This window comes from Nothoprocta perdicaria, unplaced genomic scaffold, assembly GCF_003342845.1.
Source record: "Nothoprocta perdicaria isolate Ctin4 unplaced genomic scaffold, notPer1 scaffold_32, whole genome shotgun sequence".
NCBI lineage: Eukaryota > Metazoa > Chordata > Aves > Tinamiformes > Tinamidae > Nothoprocta > Nothoprocta perdicaria.
Window position 1 is genome coordinate 2,214,558 of NW_020455555.1, and position 27,476 is coordinate 2,242,033.

The 27,476-nt window shown below is 40.3% G+C and overlaps 1 protein-coding gene and 1 long non-coding RNA gene across 3 annotated transcripts in view; both read left to right on the forward strand.

The window, feature by feature from the left end:
- The window catches only part of WAPL (WAPL cohesin release factor), a 71,713-nt gene extending 65,666 nt beyond the window's left edge, over positions 1-6,047 (forward strand). For both annotated transcript variants that reach the window (XM_026043092.1, XM_026043093.1), the window contains 5 exons: positions 148-309; positions 1,559-1,766; positions 2,773-2,861; positions 3,678-3,773; positions 4,141-6,047. In XM_026043092.1, coding sequence (XP_025898877.1) covers positions 148-309; positions 1,559-1,766; positions 2,773-2,861; positions 3,678-3,773; positions 4,141-4,206 — 621 coding nt within the window. In that variant the 3' untranslated portion in view covers positions 4,207-6,047. The remainder of the gene's footprint in view (positions 1-147; positions 310-1,558; positions 1,767-2,772; positions 2,862-3,677; positions 3,774-4,140) is intronic.
- Positions 6,048-15,302: 9,255 nt separating this feature from the next.
- On the forward strand, positions 15,303-27,196 carry LOC112950444. The gene is made up of 4 exons (XR_003250006.1): positions 15,303-15,378; positions 18,637-18,709; positions 25,811-25,897; positions 27,097-27,196. It is a non-coding gene; the product is annotated as an uncharacterized LOC112950444 (long non-coding RNA).
- Positions 27,197-27,476: the final 280 nt, after the last annotated feature.

Sequence of the window (27,476 nt, forward strand, 5' to 3'; positions counted from 1 at the left end):
CTGCTTATCCAGCTTCAATAAAGGCATGTTACTAAGTGTCTTGTATCCTCAGAAAGGCGAGCTCTAGAGCAGATACTTATCTATAGAGATGTTTTCACTGAATCATTCTTTTTTAGTGTGTGTAATCTGCTCTGACTCTGCTTGCAGGGGCTGGGTCTGTTGATCAATCTAGTAGAATATAGTGCTCGAAACAGGCACTGTCTTGTCAATATGGAAACATCATGTTCTTTCGACTCGTTCTGTACGGGAGAAGGAGACGATAGCCTAAAGATGACTGGACAGATCGATGCTGTTCAGGCTTTAGTGCAGGTAAGTGATGAACCAGAAATGCGCTTTTCCTCTGGTAGTCACTGTTTTTCATTATCAGACGTAGAAGGAGAAAATGAGAACTCAGCAGTGAGGACTTGTTGTCAAGATTTATTTTTTATTGAGGATTTTGAGACCGTGATACAGCTTGGTAAGGGAAAGGGGCTGCCACATGACTTTGGCTCTTACAGTACTGTCTATTACAGAAGCAACTCTCCTGGAAACAACAGTGCTATCATTGTAACAGGCATCCAAAGGCTGCTTTTAGCCCCCATAAAGCTTTCTTGTTCCTATATGGTTTATTTCTAGTTTTGCTCAAGCCAACTGTAAAAACTGCAAGCTACACTTGTCTCACCTACTTGGCTTCCATAATTTTTAAAGTACTGTGTTTATGGGAGTTGGAGATCAGTTTTTAAAAACTGAGGGTGTTTTATAAAAGGAATAAAATACTGTTGTTGTAAATATGGATGCGAAACAATATTTTTAAATATGGTATTGGCTAACTTGCTAGTGAGTAAATACACCTAGAATTTGGCTAATGAGCTCCACTTCGAGCTAAAAGTAATTGGAAGGATTTTAATGTCACCTCTTTTTCTATTTTAACGGGGAATTATGGCTGCTTTCAGCAGTACCTCCATTTATTTAGAAAAAATGTTCAATGACCGAAAAAATAAGTGCCCAAAGTATCAGTAATGGTACGCGGCTCTGCAGAGTCGTGTTTGAACTCTGGTGTCTGCATCATTCGGGAATTAATTCACAAGATATGAGTGCACAGTAGGAGATGGCTGCCGAGGTCACATCCTTGATGAGTAATATTAAAGTACACTTCTCAGTTTTGCTTTTTGACGTATCACAGGGAAAAAACTGAGAGAGCAGATGGGGGATAACTAGCATGAAGAGAAAAAGGACACTGGTAAAGAACAAAATTTCACAAAAAAAAATCAGTTTTCTAGCTTTAGGCTGGGTCCCCAAGAAAACCATTTTGCATTTGTGGTGCTCAAGAGGAGTCTGCCAGGTGGCTGGAACACTGGGGAGGGAGTGAGGCCCTGTCTGTGGAGCACACCCAGCATCAGTGCTCTGATAAACTGGGTTATTCCTTCCTTAAAGTGGAACATGTTACTATGAAGAAAAGTATTTAGGACTAGGACTCCATTAAGGGGGCAGTTGTGATGAGGAAGTAAACTTTCAGATATAATTCAGTGTGGTTTCTGTTTGGTTCATAATACAAATTTTTTTGCAATTTTTCCATTAGCTCTTTCTTGAGCGTGAGCGAGCAGCACAGCTGGCAGAGAGCCAGACGGATGAATTGATTAAAGAAGCTCCTGCTGCTCAGCATGACAAAAGTGGGGAATGGCAAGAGACGAGTGGGGAGATACAGTGGGTCTCCACAGAGAAGTCGGATAGTACTGAAGAGAAAGATAAGAAGGAAGAAGATGATGAAGAACTTGATCTTAATAAAGGTACGTTGTCTGGATTGGTGAGCCCAGGAAAAAAAAAAAAATCAAAACTCTGCATCAATTCCCACCTTATCCTCTACTTCCCATCCATATGCAGTCTCTTAGGCTGAAATTTCCTCAGCATAATCTCCCAGGTGGAACTGTTACAGATCATAAATAGAAGCAGTAAAGAGCGGAAGTGTAAGAAGTAATCGTCTTTGATATTTTTATTTTTTAAATAGTACTGTGTTACAATTACTTCCCAAAAAAATCTTTTTTGGGGGGTCATTTTGTGAAATAAACCTTCTGAAAGGGATGGCTATTAGGCCCTTAGCATGTTTTACAAATCCTTCCTTGAAGGTTACGTCTCTGCGATTTTATTTTTCAGTGTCCTGTGACTTGCTCTCGTTTCATGCTCCATATAGCTGTTCTCCCCTCTGACATGTTTACACGTACTCTGCTCTGCTTTCAGTGCCTGTCTTTTCTTGTCTCTTGGTATTTCTCACTCTCTTGGTTGTATATAAGGTACCTGTTTAGGACCTTAGTGTGTTCCATCTGTGGTAGTTTATTTTGGGAATTTGAGTCATCCTGAGCAAAATGTGTTGTCTGTGAAGAAAGATGGTCAGAAATGTCCCTTTCGTTACATTATTGTCTTAGATTTTACTCTTTTAATAGTAGATGTGGTATCTTTCTTTCTCCAACCTTGCTTTTTGTTTCTTCATATTTCTTTTGTGTATTTCCTTCCTCTTTTTTTGTAGCTTGTAGGTACAATAATAAAAGTAATTCACAATCAAGTTATACTGAAAGAGAACAGACACAATTTTTGTTACAGGATGAATGTTGCTGGCTTAAGTGCCGAGTTGCTGACTATTTTTGAAGTCTCTGAGCAAATACTTGCTTCAGATGATGGAATTCTGAAAGTTGTTGAAGGATGGTATTTAAAATGGTAGAAGATGCCAGCTGTGTTTGAAGCTGCTTTGAGGATTCAGTGTGCTCAGCTGGGGATTGTTTGCTTTTGTTTTCGTTGCAGCTCTTCAGCATGCTGGGAAGCACATGGAAGACTGCATTGTGGCCTCGTACACAGCATTGCTCCTGGGCTGTCTCTGCCAAGAAAGTCCAGTAAGGGAATAAGTCAAAAATTCACTGCTAACTGTAGAAAAATGTTTAGTGAAATAATAATTTGCCATTTAGAATTTTAATAAATCCATTTCCATGTGTTTTGCCACATGGATGCTGCTCTGTGTATAATAGTTCTCTGGAAGGCTTTGAGAACCAACCTTTTGAACATGCATAGGGGAATCAAAAGAACCTTGGAGCTGACATTTTGACCTCTTGCTCCTTCTCCTTTTTTGTGGTTAGTCTTAGCTCTTGAGTGAACTTCTTTTTCCATTGAAATGATGTGAAATTGCCAGTATGCACATTAGTTGAAGATCACTGACTCAGTTTGGAAATTGTAATAGAAAAGTGAAGTTTAGATTTCAAAATATGGAGCTCTTGCAGCTGAAAAGTGTCCATAGCCTCCTTTTGAACATGCTGGGATGAAAATGAGATTCAGACCTGCCTTCAGACTTGCTTGCACTTAGCCTGGAAGGCAGAAGTGCTCTTCAGCATGCTGGTTGGCAGCGTTTGAGGGGTATTCTGTCTGTGTCGTTTTAGTCTTTGGAACAGGGTCGTGTTGGATGGTTCTCAATCCTAAACAGCTGCAGAGGGAACTACATCCTCCCATCTGAGTCAGGAGGTTACTGTGGGGAGGAGGTTGTTTGGGTGGGTCCTGATTGCCTTGAGGAAGAGACTTGGTTCCTGGAGATGGCAGCAACAGGCAGTCCCAGTGCTTGCAGTGTGTTAGGTCTTACTGTACCGCACACGCAGAACAAGATGGTTCTTGGTGTTGGAAAAATATTTCCAAGATTAAAACCACCTGATTTTATCTTTCAGATCAATGTGACTACTGTGAGGGAATACTTACCCGAGGGGGACTTCTCCATAATGACTGAAATGCTCAAAAAATTTCTCAGTTTTATGAATCTTACTGTAAGTAATATATATTTTGAATATTGTAGAATGTAGATACTTTTGCAATTGCTTTCTGTTAGTCTGTTTAAAGAAATGACATTTTCAGCTATTTCTCTTTAAGAGCACAGAGTGATTATCTGTTTTTAAAAATTAATTTCTGTTCTTCTGTCATGACTGTGGTAGTAAATGGACAGAAGTTGCTTTAATTTCATTTGAATATGACTGCACGGGAAAATATTTTAGACCTACAGCCTGAACCTGTTTGTTTTTACCGAAAGGTAGTTTTTGAATACCAAAAAATCTGAGAAGAGCAGAGCTCTTAAGCATTTTAAAGAGGTTTTACAAATGCTTTTTTGTTACTTGTGTTTTCTGTTGCATTTTCCAGTGTGCTGTTGGAACAACAGGCCAGAAATCTATCTCTAGGGTGATTGAATACTTGGAACACTGCTAGATACTTAACTTCCGCTGCAGGCACTCGAATGCTGGAGCTACCCTTAGACAAAGGAAGAAGTCATGAAAGAAGTCCCTGAAGGACGTCCCAAGAGCTTTCATCTGTGTCGTTCGTGTTCGGATTTTTAAGGCTACCTGGTCTCTAAACCATGCATTCAGCATTTTCTAAAAGACAGTTACTACATCAATCTGCAACTATCAAAAATGAGGGGGAAGAGGTTCTGAGGAAAATAAATAAAGAAACCATGCTGTTTATGATGCAGTGCAGTATTCAAATATTTTTGGCAGGGTTTACCCTCCCTATCTTTTCTTTTCTTGCTTTGTTCATGACAAGTTTCAAGGGGAAAAACTTGATGCTGATAGTGCAACTGCTGTTTACTGTTGAGCCACTGTTTCATGCCAGCCAGGTGCAAAGGCAGCTTAGCTACTGAGGTATCAAACAAATGTTCTAATAAAGAAGTTCTGGACAGCAGCACCGCTCCTATTTGAGTTTAATTTGCTCTTGCTTTTTTATTACTAGATTATTCCAAAATCATAAAATATAAATTTTTAAATACTTTTGTGATTTTAACTACTGTCTATATTTAAAATTCGTTGGAATCCAAAGAGGCGAGGATTGGATAGTTTATTTTTTATACTGTTTTGACAGAAATTAGGTTGTTGAACTATTTCTCAGCTCTAAAACCGTCATGGCCCATATACTGTAAACTGATAGACCATAACACTTTGTAGTTCCAAGAGGCATGCAGACGCATAAACGTGTAAAGCCATTTGAGGGTATGTTATTCATGAAAGAAATAGTTATTGTAAAAAGTTGTGCCCTGTTTAAAAAAAAAAAATAAATCCCAGGGTAGTTTACACTTCTAATCGAAAATGTTGAAATGTTGTTTTAATTTGTTTCAAGGAAGCACTCAAGATGTATTTTATAATGCTCAATACAAAGAATTTGGATGTTTTAGGGAGAAGGATTTTAAAGAAGCTAAAACACCAATGGGGATTAATGTTTCCAGCTGACATAATCTTTCTATTTCATTCTTCTGTAGTATGACAAAGTATAAATGCATACAACACAAAGCCTTAAATTGCTGATATAGCTAAGATTTTGTTCAGTCTGAGGTCTAGTTCACAGCAAAGCATTGTGTTTGAAGACTTATGTGGAACAAAGAATCCCAGAAAATATCTGATTTTTTTTAAAAACACTTTTCTCTTGCACTCATTATTCAGACCAACAGAATTGGTAATTATTTTTATTAAGCTGGTCTTGAATATTTGCAGACTGTTCTGAGCTCTGCTTCATCAACATTTTTTAAATACCTGTATAGGTAGTTGCATCATGTTATTCCATTGAATTTGTAAAACTTGAAGCCATAAAAATATTAGTTCTATGTAAAATGAGGGGGAAATAACAGGAAATCTAATCTGCTTTTAGATCTTGTTATCTCCATGTATAAAGTTACAAACTTGTGCTTTTGTATCAGTGCCAGCTGTAAATTTTTTACATACAGTGGCTGCCTTCTATGTCTTCCTATTTTTGATAATGCAGATTGTTGGGAATTCTGTAAGGAAGTAACTGATTAGCGGCAAAAATCCTATGTTGGTCATAACTTTTTTGCGTTTTCTCTCATCACCTTCTAAAACTTAGGATACCAGTGTAACTCAGAAAAGTTTTTCACGTTGTGTTCCCCTTTGTTCAAAAAAAAAAGTTTGAGAGGGAAGAACTGTTTGTAAAAGGCCTGTATTGGAAGGAAATTATTGCATATTTTGCCCACCTAGTCTTTTGATTTTAGAGGCTTTCGTTTATAGTGGGATTTCCAAATTATTCTATAGCTTTCTGTGGAGAGATGGGAACAGAAAATACCGAGATGCAATGATAGGGGGAGCAGGGACAACTACCTTTCTTTGTTACACTGGTAATTGGCAGTTGTTTTACCTCAGTGTTTAACAGTTTTTTTAAACGTAACTAATTGTCAAGCACTGACAAATGCAGATTTTTTTTTGAGGGTGGGGGGAGAAATCACCCTGTGAACTGCAGTGCGTTTTTGTGTGTTAAACTCTCAAATAACTCTGCATTAAAGGGTACTTGAGGCCAACTCGCAAATTGAAGTTTTAAAGTAACTTTTTTCCATTGTAAATATTTGTGTAAATACTCTCAATTGGAAATTAGAACAGTAGAGTACTTTTCTGAATCCAATCCTATTTTTATTTTATACAGTATTTCTCAGCTGTGATCTTTGGAGCAAAAGCCAACGGCAGGAAAAATAGTTTGTACCAGTTTCATGAAGTATGTCTTTGGGTTTTTGTAAATAATTTTAACTCAAATAAAATTGCTACTTTCAATACATACCTTGTCTTTTAACATGTAATACACTCGCTTGAGTGGCTGCAGAAAGGAGGCTGTGTCAGGTAAATTGTCAAAAAGGAGGGAAAAGAGGAAGAAAAAAGTGAGGAGCAGCCTGATGGCCTGGCTCTGTTTCACACTGACACTGGTGATCAGTTAGTGGACCACAGGCAGTGGTTAATCAGACCAACCCGGGCTTGAAATGTTCTGGAAAGCATGTGCTGAATCTTCTGATGCATTTTGGAGTTTGCCCCCCAAGATGGTATTCATCCTTCATAAAATAACATGCTAAAATATAGGGGAAATGAGACAGTTCTTGCTGTGGTGATATTTGCCATGTTTTGGAGGATGGTTATGATGTCTTTGAGTGAAAAATGTGAAAATTGAAATTAGTATTGCTGTGTTCCTTTTGATCTCGATGTCTTAATCTCTTAATGATGGAATTTTTCCATGTCTTTTTTTCTTAATTGATGCAACTAGATACAGGTGCTAAGTGCAGACAGTCACAAGCTGTAGAGCAGGTGGAAAGCAATGTGTCATGTGTCATCTCATTGCTACTTTATTAAGAAACACCAACATAATGAAACTTTATTTCTGCCCTGTAAGGGGATGATACTGAAATTTCAAATCTGAAGCATTATATTATTAGTATGTGACACTAGGAGGGAGGTGCTGCTTTATGTAATCCGATGTTTACCTAGAAATTTTTAACAGATTCAGTAAAAGTAGTATTTCCTCTTGGTTCTTCTGTTCATAGGTGTGTAACAGAGGTGTTTTCTGTGGCTGCTTGGAGAGGACATCAGTGTACTTAGATTACAGGAGAAGGCTGAGGCCTCTGCGCAAGAATTGGCGGTTGCAGCCTTTCGTATGGGTTGTTTCCAGGTTCAGAGCACTCTGAAATGTGTGATTTGTGTGATGACCAAGTAGTGTGGCGTGATCCACACAGTGCTGATGTATGAAAAGCTTAATGTAAAAGCAGGAGGGAGTGCTGGATGCACTTGTCAGGCTGGTCTCGTGGAGCCGTTTCAGGAGCTCTCAGCACAGGGGCTCCCCAGGAAGCCGAGGAAGGGCCTGGTACCTGCGGCCGGCGCAGCTGCCGCGGCAGCAGGGAGCCCGCTGGGGAGACGGCGCCAGCCCCTGGCTGCTTCCGCACGGACAGGCAGCTGTGGGAGCTCTCATACCCTTCTTAGGGTTCTGACATGTAAAATTTTTTTCTACTATGATACCAAACAGGAGTTCTTGCTCTTAACTGTGTTTTCAAGCTCAAGTATCTCACTGAATGGATAGAGGTTTCTGCTGTCAGCTGCAGCAGGGAGTGCTCTGCCTTCCCTCCTTTCTCATTTCTGCATGTGAGTCACCCTGTCTCTGAATAAGCAGAAGTCAACGTGGATGTAGTTGGTCAGAATTATTTCCAGGTAAGCCTATCTGGTGTTTTTAGAAGAGTGTGTTTTTTAATTCTGTTTTGTGTGTATGTGTTTTCTTTAATGTGCTCCTCTTGATGGTTTACCTATGAGGTGGACATCTGATTTTCTAGAAGATACAGAGGACTTGATGCCACTTTCCTGTATCAAGTCCTTCCCTACAAGATGGTTCAATAATTGGGTTTTTGGAGGTAATGAAATTGGAATTTGCCCTGAACTCTGGCTAGCCACATGTCAACACCAGGGCAACTTGATTCCTCTGCATAATACCTGAGGTAACCTTTGGCTACAGAACACCACAGGACCCTTTCAGTGACGTGGAAAACAAGCCACACATTCCTTTTCATCTGCCCTAAGGATCCCCCATCTAAAGGACTGTGTTTTATTTAGATTTGCTGCATCTGTAGGAACTGATCATCTTACTGTAAATAAAAGCGAAACCATTATAAATAATGCAACTGCTTCAAGCCCTTATCCAGAGGCAGATTGATTTACTAATGCCACAAGGATCTTTATTCCATCTATGAAAATTGCATTTTATTTGCAATTGCACCAAGCTAACCCTTGGGTTACCATGCTTGGTGTGCTATGTGAGTCTGTGACAGGAGACGCCCTCGGGTGAGCTATGCTGGACTATACTACACTATTATATAGCTATACTGTGCTATTATATGTTGAACTCCTGTATTATATGTTGAACCTCCCCCCACCTCCCCCCCCACCGCCTTGGAGGAGTAAAGAGCAGAGACTTTATTGAAACTTTTTACCTATTTCAACCTACTGTCTTGTACTTCATGTCCTGCTTAGCTGGTCCAAAATGTACTGCAAGATCCATCATTAGATAAATATTGATAGTAAAGCTCCATGGTGTAAAATTCAGTCCTATGGAAAGGATGACTGGTGTTTAGTGGAGTAAAGGAAAAAAATAGTAGGAATTTCATTTAGATCCATTTAGCATAAGAGGTCTTCAAAGCTTTCCTGCATTAGCAATAGGAGATACAGCTGAATCTCTGCTTTAACTTTTAAAAAGGCAGAGGGAAGAGTGCTAACATTGTTCTGGTCTTTGAAACATTAAATTATTTGTATTCTGTCTATGAAGCCAACCCTGTCATTGTTCCCTAGCCTGACAGTTCAGTGTTGGTCAGGTGGGTGAGCTGAAATGAGTTGGTGTTTGGTTTTTGCTGTTTTCCCAGCACTTTCTAGCTTTGTCATTCTACCTTGTTAGGATTAAAAATGTTCTTACCACTGAAAACAAGGAATAAATACAATGAAAAGCAGATGTTTTACCAGGAGAAAGATTAAAGTCAATGGTGCACCGAAGAGCTCCAGTTAAATTAGGGAAGTAATCATCTGGATAGATATTTCTGCTAAAGATCCAAACCAGGCTTGGTTGACAGGTTCTTCATTTGTATTTGTTTTCTCCTTTCCCTAAGATTTAACCAATCTGACAGAAAGCTACAAGACTTACATTTTGGGGGGAATGGAGTACAGGACAGGAGAGAAGATACCGGGAAAAGCTTGATAACTTTCCAGACAGTAATTGACAGAGGAAAATATATTTAGCTTGGTGGGAGGAAGGTTTGTCAATACCTGTGGTCTGTATCCCAGTGACTGCCACTGCTGTTCGGTTTTATTTTATATTATGCCATTACATTGTTAAAAAGCCTATAATGCAATCAAAGTAGCCTGAAAGAGGAAGTTCAAGAAAACCTTGATTGAAAATGTCCGTCTATATAGTAAGTATACATGCCTGTATAATATAAATGGAAATAAAGGTAAAGGATATTTCTGCAGAAGATGAGGTGAGAAAGGCAAGGAAGAAGCTGCGTCTGTCCACATGAACGGCCCCAGAGGGGTCCCGGAGCTGCAAACAGAGCCCGTTACCTCTAGGAATGATCCCAAAGCTGTACGTATCTGCTCTTGTTTTACGGATGTGTTGTTGGCTGGTCGTCCCCCATTGTTGACTCTTTGAGGCATTTCTGGGGCAAAAGGAGTTTAAAAATATCCAGCCTGTGTTGTTTTCTAGGCTGCTGTTTAATTTATAATCTGTATCTGAATGGAATTTAAATATGAACCAGAGGAAAAACAGTAAGAGATTGCTTGAGTCATGGCTTTACTGAGGCATGACTTTATGTTCAGAAGGTTAATCTTCAGGTTGCTAAGCCTCAAATTTAAAGTAATTTAGTAGCATGTTATATAAACTGTTATATAACATCTGAGATCACTTGCTTTTTATTTTTTTGCCTTATATGAACAAGGAACTTTAAGACAAAGCTAGCTTATCTGAATTAAAAAAGCCATCATGTTTGTCTAGATTAAAATGTTGTAATGAATTTTACCCCATCAGCAGAAATAGAACATGATAAACAAAATAGAAATAATGAAGTTACTGTAGTCTCCTTTGCTCTAAAGTCTTTTTTTTTTTGTTTTCTTTTAAACTTGGTAATACATTTAGTTAGATCTAAGTGGAATCCTTCTAATGGGGAAAATCAGATTGGGATTTGTGTGGTCAATATGCTTAGATTTACATCTGATTTTTAAACTTGAATTTGGTCTTGCAAAATAACTGTGATAACTTAGGTCACGATGAGATTCGTTCTTATTAAAGGCATTACAAGAATAAATTCATAGCTGCCTATCCCACATAATCGTAGAATTTTCTCCAATCTCATTGGGTATATATACCTTCATGTGTGAGGTTCCGCTTAGACTTGGCGGGTGTGTGGTTGGACTTGCCAAGCGGGAAGGAACCAGGCGGTCTCCAAGATGCTGAGTTCACACGTGCGAGAGTAACAGGATGTTGCTTAGCTTATAGTACTGTTCTGTTAAATGATTTACCAAAGAGATGCTATCAGTGCTGTTGTGGCAAGCACACAGTGCTGTACAGTCTTCCTGTTTGTTACTATTTGCAAAGAATTTGAAGGCAAAGAGAATATTGATTCAGGAATAGGCTTCTTGGAAACCTGATGTAGGGAGAAGTGTTAAAAAGATACTGATGTCACAGCATAAACTGCAAACCTGGAATGTAAGAATGCAAACCTGGTTATTAATAGCTGTCAGCTCCAACCCGTGTGGAGGAAGAGCCTTAAAGTAAATCAGTAAATGGCTGTGGTTTGTAATATGTCACTTGGTCTTTCCTCTAGTTCCAAATGTGACCACAAGCCTTGAAAAGATATTCAGAAATAATCCCATAAACCACAGATTAGCAACTTTGATTTCATCATTCCGGGAGTACTAAACGATAATAAAGTGAACATGGATTAGGTAAGTAGCTAAACATTGCCGGGGGGGGGGGGGGGGGGGGGGGCAGGGAGGTTGCTGTAATACAGAAAGAAACAGTCTGTTAGAGTTGCTCTTAAAATCCGATGAGTTAGTAGGAAGATAGCTGGGTTGCAGCCAATAAAACAATCATGGAACTTGGAAGGTCATCTTGTCCAGACCTGTATGTGCAGGGAGATAGGGCACCGTGCTAGGTCAGGCCAGCCCTGCATCTGCCTAGTCAAGTCTTCAAAACCTCCAAGAACGGAGATTTCATGGTGAAGAAAATAAGGTGCTTCTGTAAAAAATAAAAAAGCAAGGCCTCCTAGAGAAAATTAGCTATCTATATCTAGGGACAAAAGTCCTTTGTTAGGCAGACAGCCATGAGCCCAAAGGATGAAACCAAGTGCCTGGCAGGACTAACCACTTCATCCTTGCAGTGAGGGAGAGCTCTGCTGGTTGCAGGGCACGTGCTGAGTTCTGCACTGCCACACGTCTGCGGTGGCCTTCACGAGGGACCGTGCTGGGCAGGTGATCTCTGCAGGTGATGCACGAGAGCTGCACATGAACTGAAGGCAAAGAGCTGCCGAGGATCTAGGCAAGGACTGCGTGACTGAAAACTCACACCCAAATCATCACAGATAAATACAGAGCAGTGACCATGAGGAAAAACTACACCTACACCAAGCCAGACCTATACTGTGGCCACCTAGAAAAAAAGTCACAGACACTTCAGTAACGAGGAAAGACAACTACAACACTCAGAAATTGTAAGGAAAGGAAGAAAAGGAGAGAAAAAGGGAAGTGTCATGGTACTGCTGTATTCTGAATATGGAGTGGGAGAGGCAGCAGGGCAGAGGAAGGTAATGAATAGCAACTTGATCTTCCTTTTTTTCTGCTTTACACCCTGAATAATCAGACTTAGAAAACAGCTAAGTTCAACAGCACAGAATCTTTCATCTTGGGGGAAGATGAATAGAGGCCTATGATGATGGAGAACAATAAACTCAAATATGGTGTGGAAAAGGTTAAGTAAGAAATCACTTTTCTGCCAAGAGCTCCCTCTCCTTCTTACAAGAAGGAGCCCAATGCACTTAATCAGGTAGCAGAGTTCAGAACAAGCTAAAGGTGTATTTTAGAACAGCACAGAATTAAACTGTAGAACTCACTGGCCCATAATACTGGGGATACTCAAATATAAATGCATTTAAGGAATCACACAAATGTATAAGTGGCGGCCTGTTAATGGTTATGGAAGAAAATGCTCTTAATTCAGCTTGATGCTGGGGGTAGTGTCTGGAGGAGCATTTGCACACAGATCACCTGAACTCCTGTGCTCGGAGGCACAGCACAAACACACGGAAGAGCTGAAGGTTACACTGACCTGCTGCTCACTTCTGCACTTCGGGACTTTCAGAGGTCTGGGCTGTACTAAAGCTCATGCTGTTGATGTCCCAGATGAGGTGCAAGGATGGTGTCACTTGGAATCTAAGCTATCATGGTTCTTCTGCTGTTTTTTCCTTTTTTTTTTTCTTTTGTTTTTGGTTGTTGAGTAGATTTCTTGGATTCCAAAAGAAGAGAGCAATGTCGTGAATTTTAGTGGGAAGTGGCAATCCTGTTGGCAGCTGAAGTGTAGGTTGCTGTTAAGCGCTATTGCCATTCCTGTAGGTAAATTTGGTGCTTTCTGCATAAGCCCTCTGAACCTGTGTAGCCTGTTTGCTTCCCATGTGCTTTATTCCAGGGAAATAGAGTAGAAAATGTGGTTTTATGTTAATAATACACTTCAAACAAATGCTGGTGGAGTCTGAACCGTTTGCTATGGAGTCTTAGCTATTGTATACAAGACAGTTAAAATGCCCTGCAGTGTTTGAGGACTAGCAGTTCCCCCAAATTTTGCAGCATTCCCTCTCTCCCCATGGCCTTAGTGGGAGCAAGCGTGCTCTGCTGCAGGTACGTGCGGCAGGAGCAGCTGCACGCAGAGCCTGCTCCTCGGTCACCCGCAGCGCTCCAGGGTTAGCTCGGCCTAGACGGACAGAGCTCAGGGGCTTGGGCTCCCCCACCAAAGCCCTGCTTGTTCTAGGGAGGGAGCTCCTTGTATGTGCCTGGATGATGGCCTGGCTCCATTCCCAGTTTTTTTCAACTGCTTGGTTATCTATTTTTCAGAGCTCAGCATTTACCCCTTTGTCCTTTCCCTCTCTTCTACCTCCATCTTCACCTTCACCTGCTTTTTCCCTGTCCACATATGCCTAGCGAGCATCCATTTAAATTGTCTGTATTCTTTCAAAAAACATTTGAAATACTCCTGTATAAGTTGCTGCACTCGGTTTGCATTCTCAAGAATCTTAAACACCCAGGCCAGACAGAAATGCTGGCAGATCTTGCTCAGATTTCAACACTGGGCAGGGCTCCAGCTTGTGATGCCTGGGATGGCTCACGTTCAATCCCCATCCGTGTCCCCTGCAGGTCCCACAAAAGCAGGCTGGGGTGCAGGTGCCTCTGGGGCCTTTCTGCAGCTCGCTGCCTGGCGCCTCAGCCATGCCCCGTGGCGAGCTCGGCTCTTCCTTGGATGCTCACAACGTCCTCGGAGCGACCTGGAGCCAGGCCAGAGCTGAGAGGGCTGGGTAGCAAAAAGGCCAGGGAGGCACTTCCCCTGGCCTTGTGGAATGCTGCTTTGGGGTATTCTCCATGCTGAGGGCTGGAGGCTGTGCATGCATAAGGGGCATCGCTAAGCCCGGCCCATGCTGTGTTCCACAAGCCTTACATCAGGTACAGCCAAGCGAGCGTGCAGATTTAGCCTAACTATGAGAGCCAGCCTTTAAACAGGATTTTTCAAACTGAATTGCATATAGAAGTGACATTAGTTCAGATAGCATCCAGCAGGCATGTACACTGTGCTGGCACAAGTCCAGCTCGTGTTAATTATTAAGGAGTGTTATTTTTAGTGTCTACATTTGCAGTCGATTCCACATGACTGTATCTTTGTTTCCATGAGAGTTCATTACAATGTCAATTCTTATTTATTTGATTAGAACCTTTATAATAAAGGTGCTACTGCACATAAAACATGTTTGCAAACCCCCTGCTTGATTTCTCTACCCCCATATGCAGCAGGCTAAATCAATCTATGAATTTTAACCATGTTCTCTAATATTACAGAGTGTCAGGTTTTTCTTAGGATCTTAAGTCTAGGGAAACAGCAAGGAGGAGTTGGTCTGCAAGAATATACTATTCTTTCCGAAGAAATGTGTAAATGGTTTTAGTTAAACAATCTGCCCTTCTGCCCAGTTACTCTTTCTAAAATAATTATTTTTATTTAAGGACTCTTAATTGCAATAGCAATAGCAATTAATAGCAATAAAAGCAAAAAATCTCTTCTACAAAAATATCCTCACATCCTTGATGCCTCCTGGTATAATTTACATGTAAGTGCACTTTACTATGGCAGCTTTAAAATGTCGTTAATGTCTATTCTTAAGAGCAAATTTTATATCGGTATTTTCTTCAAGGAAAATAAGCTCTAGCTTGCAAGTGGCCCTTCCAGAAGGCTCCTCAGTGGTGTGCGGGGGCGGGGCTGAGTGCTGCCCTTCCAGAAGGTTCCTCAGTGGTGTGTATGTGTGTGTGTGGGGGGGAACGGGCCGAGCGCCCTTCCAGAACGTTCCGGAGGGCGGGGCCGAGCGCGGCCCTTCCAGAACGTTCTTCAATGGGGAAGGAAGGGGCGGGGCCGAGCGCGGCCCTTCCAGAATGTTCTTCAGTGGGGAAGGAAGGGGCGGGGCCGAGCGCGGCCCTTCCAGAACGTTCTTCAGTGGGGAGGGAAGGGGCGGGGCCGAGCGCGGCCCCTCCAGAATGTTTTGGGGGGGGGGGGGGGGCGGACCGGGCGACTGCAGGGGGGGGGGGGGGGGGGGGGGGGGGGAGTAGTGCGGTTGTTGTCGATGGGGAAGGGGGATGAGGGGGCAGGCTGAGGGAGGCTCTTCCAGAAGGATCCTCCGTGGCATGGAAGGGGCTGGGTGTGGGCTGAGTGAGGCACTTCTAGAACATTCCTTGGTGGTGCCTGCCTGTGCTGTGGGGGTCCTTTCCTGCTGCTGGACCAAACCCGTTGTGGCTTTGGAAGGACACAATGTGTCTGTGGAAGGACAGAGCTCCTGATAAACTTCTCCAGGTAGCAAAAACATGTTTTATATAGATTTTTCAAGCTAGAGATGGCCCTACTCCTCTTTTCTTCCTTCTTTTTCTCCTTTCTACCCTCCCAAGTCTGGATTTGTGTTGAGGGCATTTTGAGTTGTGAAGACTCTATTGAATTTTTTTGCTTGTTTGTTTTAACACCTTACAGAAAAATTTTGGTGAAGTTGAGATTGTAGGAGCTTTTTATCTGAAGTTTCTGGTGAAAGGGGAGAGAGGTATTTAAAGCACACTTGGTTATGCTAAGGTTTATAGGAATATTTTTATTCAAATTGCAGTTTAGAGATTGCACTTTTACACTGTAACAGTATAACCCATTCTCCTTAGGAAGCCAGGCTACTTAGCACCCACGTGAAGCTGGTAAAACCTGAGTTATCGCCTTTCTCCCTCCCTGTGACCGTGTCATCCTTCCCTGTGTCATTCCTCCTCAGCCCAAGGGATACCCTGTCTTAGCTCCTCACACGTGGTCCTCTCATTCCAAACTGTCCTGTTTTCCAGCTCGTGACCTTTCTTTCATGCGCTGCAAAGCCAGTGTGTATATTCATAAGCAAAAAATTTAAAGTGTATTCCGTGTTTCTCTTTGGGGAGGGAGAGAAGCAGTAGACCCACGCACCAACGAAATTCTATAGTTAGTATGAAGGAAACAAAAAATACCTTTTTGTAGGGGAGGAGGAAAGCCTAATAATTCAAAATAATGAAACCCTACTTAATGTGGTGGTTGATGCTTATGTGTATTGGGAAGGGAAAAGCCAGAAGAGGAAAGCTAAATGTTAACTGTACTGATGGTTTTTTGCATGGGGGGAAATTGCCTTAATTTCTAGACTGTGTTGATGAGAAGCATCTGGTTTTGAGTGACCAACACTGAATGCTCGCATTTCTGCAGAGATTAGAAAAGCCTCTCTGTGGTTATTAGGAGAATAATTACCTCTTAGTAACAGTTATTAAAGCTACTTGCTGTTGTACGTTGCTTGGGAGGTTACTGACAGGTGAATCCAAGCTTAGCTACATGATCCACCCGTTGTCTTTTCTTTAATATTGAAAATTGCTGTGCTTGTAGGTGTGGATTCTCTGTGAATGGATGTATGTGTCAAAAACTACGAACTAAATGTGAAATTCCCTAGGGATACACCCAGGTGTAGGCAGCCGTGCTCTTCACCTAGATGAACAGAAAGCAATAAAATAGAGGCTGAGTTATTGCTATTTGGACTTTCAAAAAGAGACTCATTATTGCTCTCATGCAATACAAGCTCAAAAGGGCAATTATTAAGTGGCTGGGAGATAGACTAATGATCAGGGTGTCTCTAGCATCAAACATCTTTGCAGAAAATGGAACAATTTAACACTGTAAGAGCTTAGCAGATACGGCTAGAGCTTGAGCAATCAGTTATTAAGAAGATACCCAAGGCGGGGGGGGGTGGGGGGGGGGGGAAATGTATAGTGTAGAATTGGCTTCTGCGCTGCATACCAAGTGAAGATACAACTTGGATACAACTTATTTCTGTGTTGAGGGATAACTTGAAGCCACTAGATAATGTTTGGAGCTACTCCTGCTTTTGGCAACAAAGGAGCTAAGTGTGGGCTGGGAGTTGGGTGATGTCAGAGAGCTCAGTTCTGGCACTGCTGGAAAGGTAGAGGTGTCAGCACTGAAAGCTTAGGGCTGATTCCAGGCTGGTTTTAGTGCGTTGCATCCTTGGAGGCAGGAGGAGAGACAGTCTCAGAACAACCAGCACCCAAATTCATCTCGTCTCTCTCACTTTGGCTGATTTATTAAATTTACCAGACCACTGCCCTCTGCGTTGGACTGCTGCTTCTCCTCTCCGGTTTTGGTACGAAGGAAGTGGGAAGGAAGCACGTGTGTGTTTATATATATACATACACACATATATCTATACATACATGTATATATATACACCCACACACATATGTGTGTATATATACACACACATACAATCAATCAAAAAAAGACCAACCAACCAAAGTTTTTATATATATGTATATATATATATATCTTTTTTGTAAGAGCAGAAATGCTAGCTTTTTCTAGCCAAGTGCCAAAAAATATTTCATGTGACCACTTTGGCTTCCTTTGTAGCCCAAATGGAGTAAATACTACATGTGCTTTCACTCCCTGCCTCGGACTACACAGCATAAAGTGTCTCACTTCAGAAACAACCCTATGGGTTTTCATATCTGTGATCTGTATTTATGTCTGTTGGAGAAAGTAGGAAAATTGGGCCGAAGGCTCCATTTCTGAAGGCCCAATGTTAACAGATCACTTTGCTGCAGTATTATGTTTTCTTTAAGCCTATGAATATTTACTGTTTTCTGCTACATAGTTGTGGAATCACAAAAGGGCTAAACAAAAACAACTCACTTATGTTCTTTTTCACTTGTATTTTTTCAAATTCTATTATGTTGCAGATTTAAGACGTCAGTGGAATATAGATAAATAGAAAAGGATCAGTCTTTCAATCTTCCTGATTTTGAAAGCTTAGAACGTTTTTTGACATCTTGAACAGTTTCACTGTCAAGTGGAGCACTTTGTATGGTTAGATAACTGCTGAGATGGGAGATAGGCTCTGCTTTCTGTTTTGTTCCTGATCACCAGGTACATTAAGCAGAGAATGTAAGAGGCAGAGGCAGTAAGTGAATCCCTGTAAAATCCAGGCATGCAGTTTCTATTTTGGAACTCGTGTGGGGGATGTTTTTATACTACAGTACTGCTGACTTGGCTGTAGCTGTACTTAGTTCCTTGACCTCTGGCCAAGCCATTTTTAACTCTAGTGATACAGGGGAAATGCTTCTAATTCAGTCTTTTTCCCTCTTTTCTCTGTGAAGATGAAGAGCGAAGCTGCTTGTGAGAAAAGGCTAGTAGGTGGTTCAGAACTTTTTAACGCTATTACAGAGTCATAATTCATGCTGGTGACACCTTAGAGTAGAAGTACAAATTGTGCTCTTCTTGAAATCTCAGTATTTCTTTGCCTCCGAAACAGGAATCTGATCTCTTCATTTTGCATAGAGAGCTCGGTGCTTTTATAGACTTCACAGGATGAAATCTTAGAAGCAACACTGGTGTGTTTTTTTTTTTTTTTTTTTTTTTTTTTTTTTTTTTTTTTTTTTTTTTTTTTTTGGGTAAGACCTGTGAAGTAGAACTGTTACTTTGATGGCAGCAAAAGCAGAGATTTTGTTTTTCCTGAGTCACTCTTTTACTCTTTTTTTAAATCTTGTATGTCTCTAGGTAATAAGCACTTTGTTGCTGGTGTTTTATCATTACGTCTCCTGGAAGGCTTGTTGAGAAAATCCATTTGCAGGTGAGCTCAGTTACTCATTATATTTTAGCATTGTGATTAAGGCCACGTCCCAGTTGCTTTTACCTTTGAGTAGACTCTGGCCACTGAGAGAACCTCAGCAGGCAAGCAATTTCAGCAGGATTACTCTCCTGAAGGTTAAAAAAAAAAAAAAAAAAAAAAAATCATCATCTGAGTCCATGTGTACTGGTGCTACTTCCAATTATTGCTGCTTCATGGCTAAAATTTCTTGCCATCACAGCTTGTTCCCCCTTGGTAGGCAACTGAGCTTGTGTGCAGCACAACTCTGTCTGCTTATACCTGCAATACAGGTAGAACAACTTCTGAGCTACTTTTTGACTCAGCTACAAAGATTCCACAGAAAACTAAGCAGCCTTTTAGAGCAGATTATATTAAAGACAATTCTGAGATCTGTACTTCAGCACTTCTGAAAATTTAATGCAGTACATAAATTTAATGCAGTACATTACACGAGGCAAGTATGTCATCAGGCTTATGGCAGTCATCAAAGAGATTCTTTGGGAGTGGTAGGGAAGAGAAGAAGTAAATACCTGCTCAGACAAGCTTTGCAGTTTATTTTGGGACATGTAGTGCACATTAAAAAAGACAGCCATGCACTTCTCTGTGATAACCATGAATTCTGAAATGAAAAGAGCAGGAAAGAGACTTCAGCTAATAAAACATAGGAATGGCGAAAGGCTTGTTACAACAGCTAGGTATTCTTAAGTGAAGCGTTAATCACGCATAGTTCTTGTTCAGGAGGGATGTAACTCAAATAATTTTTCATTTTGATTTTTGTTCTACAGCAGAGATTGTTGGAGTAGGGAGCACTGGCTTTGATTCATTTCTGCATAGTGCAGAAATATGCAAAATCTTCGAAATCCTATCCTAAGCCATAGGAAAGTGACTGTCCTTTGCATAGTTTCTTCCAAAATTTGTGTCCATATACTTAGCAAGGCTTAGAAGGGAAACACTCAGTGTCTTTCACCTGCTTTGGTACTTAACTATGTCTCTGTCCTTCCCTTCTCTCCTTACTAAGTCTGAGCAAACCACCCAAAAGGAAATGCCCATTTTTTTGTGATTAAGGTGAACTGCACCTTCCTGTTTCAGTGCACAGCCAATGCAGAGCATCTCTAGGCACATGTTTCCTTTCTCCCAAGCACAGTGCGACCCGCAGCACACAGCCGTGCAGGTGAGCAGAGAGCAGGGGCAGCTAGTGAGGTGCCGTGTCCTCCAGCGGCTCTGCACAGCTCCTCACTGGCTTGGCTTCGCCTTCCACCTGCAGATGTGGTGAAGTCAAGCAGGGCTTTGCTAATGAGAGTGATTGGAACAAGAATGGAGGAGTGCAGTTGCGTTTTTGTTTGTGTCTGTCTGCTAACTTCAGTATCATGCTCAGAATTGTTGGCTTCAGAGCATTAAGAACAAGTGACTCTCTTTGTAGGACAAACAACTACAGAAATCATGCTAAATGAACAAGTTTATTGGTAACCTGCTTATTTGAAGCAGACTTTGCATGTCTAATTGGCAAAGAAGTGTGAAACAGAATTGGCTCTCATGGTGTCCTGTACTGCCCTGCCTCAGGGCCCTTGCTGCCTTGCTTTGAAGAAGTGAAAAATCTGCAGCCTTGGAATTAATCCTATTAGATGCACGTAAAGGAGAGGCAGCCAACATCCACTTTGATTAATCCAAAGTGAATCTCTTGTAAAGATACCCTTCCCTTCTCAGATACATATTTCAACATGCTCTTGAATGAAAATGAGAATGAAGTTGAGTGAAGCTTGCTCTCTTCTAGATACTTAGGAAGACAAGAAAGGGCTGTGACAACTTAGCATGCTTTGCTTATTCAATTTATAGACCATACAAGGAAGGGAGGATTTATGAGAGATCAAAAAGGACTTTTTGTTGGTTGGGTTTCAAATTTAACAAGGACAAACTCCTGGGATGAGGGAAAGATCCCTTTTCATTACGGAAACATCCTCATGACTGCAAGCCTGTCCTGTTTCTCAAAGCCTTCCTCAGCAGGTGAATGCTTATAGGAGTCTGTTCTAAAGTTTGAATGTATTCTTAACCTTTCATGATGGACATCAGCTGTGCACTATTTTTACTTTCTTGTATAGGAAAATTGAAAAACAAGGAGTGAGGTAAAAAAAGAATTGGTGCCACTGAACAGGATAGTGCTTTTAGAGCTTCCTACTTTTAGTGTTTTTTCTCCTGTACCCTTGAGGAGCTGAATTGTGTGCTGTAGCTTTGTGTTTCTGCCAGGGCCTGCCTAATACTATGAAACAAGTCCAGCTGAGTTGTATCAGACTGTGTCTGTAAACACCACAGAAACTGATAGTTTGATCAGAGGGGAGAGAGAGAGACAGACAAGTGAGTTCTCCCATGGTGAGAATACTGGCAGATTTCAGGTAATCTGTATTCTGTTTGGTATCAGCAAGCTGTGTGGGCAGCACAGGTTTAGCCGTGACTACCCCTTGCCTACGGAGCTATCAAAAAGGTGGAGGTGCTGCTAGTGATAAGAATGCAAATAAAGGTTATGACCTCCCAAAAACATAGGGAGCGTCGTTTTGTTGATTACACTATGCTTGTTGGTTTTAAGGGTTGTAACAGTGTACTCTAATCTACTTGATTTGGGTTTGTGTATTTTCACTGTGCAACTCTGCAGCTCTCCGAGTGCTTTGATTTTTTTGTTCTCAGTGAATTTGTTTCGTCTGTTGCATAGCTATTGTATAACTAATTTTTAGAATTTTTAATTGAAAAATCATGGAATAACACTGGGGCGGGGGGGAGAATCATGTTTGAAATGCACTGCTAAGGAATTCCTGTAGCAGGAGAAAATGTTGAAAAGAGTAGTAAAAAAAGAGTTCAGGATGGGGAGTTCTGCTTCTGTGTTACTGCATTGAGCATCAGCATCAAGACTCGCAGAATGCGTGTATCATTGGAAGGTGTTGGCATGTGCATTTGTTTTGTTTTTGAAGAACGGTTGTGCCCTTATGGACAGACTCCCTGTTTACAGCCAAATGAGAAGTAGTCGTTTTTGACTGAGAAGGATTATGGATTCTGTTGTATAATGAGCTGGAAAAGAAAGGAAACTGCAGTGACTGAAGTGTGATAAATTCCTGAGAGGGAGAAAGAGAAGAGAGATGGATTTATTTCATAGCATTTTGATCCAGTTCTAACAGCAACAGAAAAATTGAGATACTCTCTCTTTACGTACTCAGTAGAAGTGGTAACAAAGTGGATTTCCCCTCTGGGTTTCAGTTAGTCGGTCCCCACTAGTTTGACTCCCAGAAAGGTACAATCACAGAAAGTTAGGTGGGCCATGAGAAGAGACAGTGTTTGTGTCCTGGAGCCATCTGCAGGCTCTCAGAAGTGAAAATACAGAAGTATATTGTATTAAACATGAAATAACAGCAGTTTGCACTCTGTAAGCAGGAAAACTGAAAAGATGTTAATAAGCATTATTTACCTCTGAACAATGCACTGCTGCCTCTCTATGGCTAAGCTGGAAAACTGCATATGTAAACAACTCATTTACAGCTTTTTTTTTTTTTAAATAACCACAGAGTTCTGTTGTATTGTAGTGTCCATAGATGCATCGCAAACCCAGTGATACGCTATGTTTTGTGAGGTAGGAGCACGCTCTGATTGCCAACAGTTCCCTTGGCCAGCAGCGCAATTTCCTTTTGGAAGTACATAATTTTCAAGAAAACAGTCTGTTTTATCTGTTAGTATTTTTTAGAGTGACATAAATGCCACTTCTGAAAAACCAGTAGCATTTGAATACAGTTTAGTGTCCTTTACAGTTCATTTTTACATTAGTCAGCATAGAAATCTGTGAAATAGATTATATTCCAAGCCTAAATGGGAGCCCCTTAAAATCAGTGAGAGACTTTATCTGTTGACATCAGTAGATTTTGAGTCTGTGATAGTTTCTTCCTGTCTCTTCGTACAAAAGTCTTCACGCGTCTTCCACATTTGCATAATGTTCAGCATCTCTCTGTAGATGATTACAAAGATGGAGCATGACTGAGCTCTGCCTGAGAATTTTCATACTCAGCATTGTGGGCTGAAGATTTTTCCCAATGTAGGCAGAACTTGTAGAACTTGGACAGATTTCTGTTAACCAGAGTATCTGGTTAGTGGCTTATAATCGAAAACATTTGGTCAGAAATTTTTCATCTGAGGACACTGATTACTTTTTTTTTCCCCCAGAATAAAAACATATGTAGAAATGTTTGGGAGATTTTACATAGTAATTCTGTTATTTTGGAAGAGAGATGTAATATACAGTAGGAAATGATGCTTTGTGTCAAGGAAAACATTGAGTCTGTCCTCAGTTTCAGACTTTCAAAACTCTGGGGTTTATACATGTTCAGCAAAGGCTGGCTATAACAGTTGCAACTTTTGTCCATGTGGAGAGTTAGCCTATGAAGTAGCTAATGAGCAATAAATCCATACCCCAGGTCATTTTGCAGTAATGCCCTGTGTAATCAAGCCCTGAATCTGTTGTAATTCTGTTGTAATTCATGCTACTTATGAAAAGAGAGTCCAGAAAAATAAAAGTGTATTGGAAAAGCAAACAAATAGCTAGTGCCAATATTTTGCAGTGTTTTTAGAAAAATAAAAGGTTCTGAGCAGTATGATGGATTGTGATATATCTGTTGGTATAGGACACTTTATTGCTAAATATTACTGTAATATCAGAAGACCATTGAAATTAGCAATGAAATCAGATCTAATCCTAGCATTTTTTTTTGTCTTCTTTCATGTTTTGGGCTTCAATACTATGTGATCATTTTCAAAATGCAAACTGGTTGGCTGTGGGTTTTGTTTTAAGGTAGTTGTCCCCTCTCACATAGTGAGAGGTAGTGAAATGTACTTATTCTTAAATCTCTCTGAGCAACCCTGGTATATTTTTTTTGTGTTTTTATAAAAGCTACCTCTTGACATGTGATGCAAAAGTAAAAGTACCAGTCAAAATAACTTTCTATCATGTTGCGTCATTAAGAGAAAATGCTGATGAAATGTGTCATTCTTATACCAGACAGTTATGTAGATAAATTGATGTTGACCTATCACTTTCAGTGATCCAATTTCTTGGGAAAATGGGTAGGTGCAATTTCTTGTCCAAGAAAGATTTATTGTCACACATACCATGGTTAGGAAAAATGTGAACCAGTCTATTGTTATTTATTCCTAGGTCACTTTCAAACTTTAGACCACTGTGTATGTATTCATTATACCTTCCCTTGCCAGCTATTCATCATAGGATTTATATTTTCCATTGCAGTCTTCCTGAAACTGTGACAATGGATTTATTTTATTGCTTTAATATCTTCAGAATGCACAATTTTAACACCTGTAAGAATGTAATCCAGGATGATTTCAGAAGAGCAATTAAGTTTGCAGTTGTGTTTTTGAAGACTGGATGATTACATATCATTTTCCTGTGTTCTAATAAATCTATAATAAAAATCCTTATTTCTATGTCATAACTGTACAGCGAATGACACTGGAGATAACCATTTAAATGAAAATAGTCTGTAAAATTGAAGCTCAAATCTTAGGTGTTCGCTCCTGGCATTATTTGGAGTATAATGTGATAAATTAATCAGTAGATTGAATTTATGAATCTACCCCAATTTTGTCTTTTTTGGACTTGAATTGATGGAACAGACTGTAGCTGCTAAACTGCTATTTCTGAAGAATAAGTGGCTGAGTTGCGTTATTTTGTTCCTTTTATTGACATGCTAATTACATATAGTGAGAGTCACCCTTTGCTCCTGCCTTTTTCTGCAGTCAGGAACATAATAAGGTAGCTTTAAATACTTTTTTTCTCTTTACCCTTCCACAAGACGAAGGTGGATCAATGGAGATTTCTATAGCAAGATGAGCCGCTTTTGTAAGCATAATGGCTACCAATTAATTCATTCCAATTGCTTATCTATTGTGGTTATTTTTTGAGACACCCACTTCACAAAATGTCTGCTCACATGAATGTATTTTAAAAGAAGAACAACCACAAAGATTTTGTGCCTTAAAGTGGGTCTTTTTGGCTTGTGGATGACAGCTGGATGCCATAATGAAACATTCAAAAATTGCATGCAATTGAGGAACCTCGGTGGTCCCATAGAGATCAATTACTAAATTCTGGTCATTTGTAGGTGAGCAGGTAAATAAGTAGTTAATCGGGCATGGGCACAAATAATGAAAGACCTCTGTAACCTAGAGCACATAGTGGTCCTTGTCTCCCTGAATAGCTCTTTCATTGAAATGACTGTAGTGCCAATTAGACTTCTCTAAGCTTGTTTTCCCTTACATCAATATCCTTTGTGTTTCTTTTGTCTTTTAATGACTTTGCAATTGATCCATTTCCTCTTTCATCATGGCTAGTTGACCAGGGGAGGCCAGTGTTCCACACTGCAGTCAGGTACTGGCTGGTTTCATTTGGTAATAATTTCAATAGACTTATTGTTACTCATTTCCATGAGTTTATTTTAAGTTAGAAGATCAGAGGCAGAATTGAATGTCAAATACCAGTAATTAGGAGGAGGATGCTAAAAAAGAACCTCATCTGAAAGCACACTCAGGGAAACTGTAAAAAGTCAAAATAAAAACTGTGACCTTGAAGTAAGAAGTAGTTTTGTTTTGTGCAAGCTTAGATGATTTCCCTGCCCCTTCCTCTCCCAAATACCTGAGAATTTGCTGATTTAGTTTTGTATATCCTACATAAAGATTAGACCTCGTGAAAAAGTTACGAATTTAGTTATCTGTTTAATCACTGCAAAAGGTAGGAAATAATGCAGTTATCTGGTGTGTATTCATGGTGATTCACTTCATAATTACGGATCCCTAGATAAATATGTTTGAATGTTATTTGCCTATGACCTCTTCTGTTTTGTCATCCTTGTATACTTCACCTACCCTTTGCACAATTTTAGCCGGCATGGAGCCATAATTCTTGGATAAGAAGCCTCTTAAATCATTTTCTTGATTCAAAAGTATACTTAAAAACTTGCTTTATGTTTGTATATTTTTCTGTTGATATGTTCTAATTTGACAGCAGTGCATCCTGTAACGGTCTGTTTATCTGTGTAATAGAGTCAGCAGAGACCTCAGTAGAACAACTGCCTTGCCAGAGTCCGCAAGAACACCCCTAACCTACCTCAGGAAGCAGATCCTCTGGAGGTGAGAAAGCCGTGAGCCTTCCGTTTGTTCCCCTCTTGGAAGCTTATCTGAAACTGCCACCGTGCTGCTGACTGATGCTGACTGTTATATGAAGAGTCCTGAGGGGCTGTGTTTGTGTTAGGCACCCAAACCAATAGAAAGTGCTTCATTTTTTCATTTATAATTCTCAATATATTTTTGCTAATGCAGAAAGGATAAAACTACATTAATTATGCTGAGGGGAAAAATATGCAAGGAACACTATCCGAATTACTGTCTGGTAATGGAGGCATAGAGAATTAATTATAAAGGTACATGCCTATATACATAAGACCTTTGACTTTCTAATCCTGCCCAATTGCTGGTGAGGATCACAGGGATTATTTTTGTGAGCTGTTGCTCAGCAAAAGCAAAACAGATCAACCGTAGTTTGTAGGATTAGGTAACAGCCCAGTCCTGTGGCATCAAGCACAAAAAACAAAGCTTTTGGCAAAAACATAAAGAGAAATATAACCAGCTTGTCCTCCTTAAATCCAAGGGAGGAAAGTGCATCTAGTGTAGCCATAAAATAGGAAGTGACTTGTTTTAAAAGTGCAGAATTGCTCTAGGGATCACAGCAGCTAGGGATAGAAAAAGACTATTAATTGAGTCCTTTCCCCTGTAGTCATGAATGTAATCCCCTGATGCAAATACATGCTTTATTAAGTTGTAGAGTGCTTGCTAAAGGAATCAGATCTCTAGTAACTTCATCCCTCGAGCTCTGGAGGAATTATTCTTCCTTTCTCCAAGATGTGCATTGGGGATGGTTGTGCAGCTGTGCTGCAAACTAGTAAAAGGACCAGGCCAAAGAAGTGAACAAGCTACAGTAAGAAAGACTGTTTAAATAAAGCAGTCAATGTCCAGGCTTTATGTAGACATTGTGTGCTCTTCAGATAGGTCAGTAGTTGATGGCAAAACTGAGACGTGTTGACTTGAGATGTGCTCAAGATCTCCAAGTGGATCCTGAATTTTACCAACCCTAGTTCAGTGCCTAACCTAGAGGCACAAGCAAGTGTGAGAGGAATAAGTGTAAGCTTAAAAAAAAAAAAAGAAAAAAATCTAATGCCCTTGGAATCTTCTTCAAATAGCTACCTGAGAAGTGAAAACAATAGTTCTAGCAGTTACAGCACATGAAACACAGCTCAGAATGATGCTTTTGATTACTCTCTGTTGTTTAACAGGCCCTGTGCAGCATAGGACAATACAGAGAAGCCCTGAAATATGGATGTTTGTTTAACAAGGATTTTGGCTGAGGTTTACAGCAATTGTAGCTCATTCTGGGTTTAACCTGTGAGAGGAAACACTACCCTTTGGAAAACAAGCTTCTGGTAGGAATATTTAGTCATTCCAAAATCAAGATATTTAATTGCTATATATATAAATATATTTTAAAGTATGTCTTTGGTTTAACGCCTCCTGCTAATTGCTCATCTATGAATGCACCCACAATGTTAAACCTTGGGATCTGGAACAGGGTGTGTGTGGTTTTTTTTTTTTTTTTTTTTATAACAGCTTTGCTCACCTTCTATCAAGTTGGTGACAGTCATTTTCCCCTTCCTAA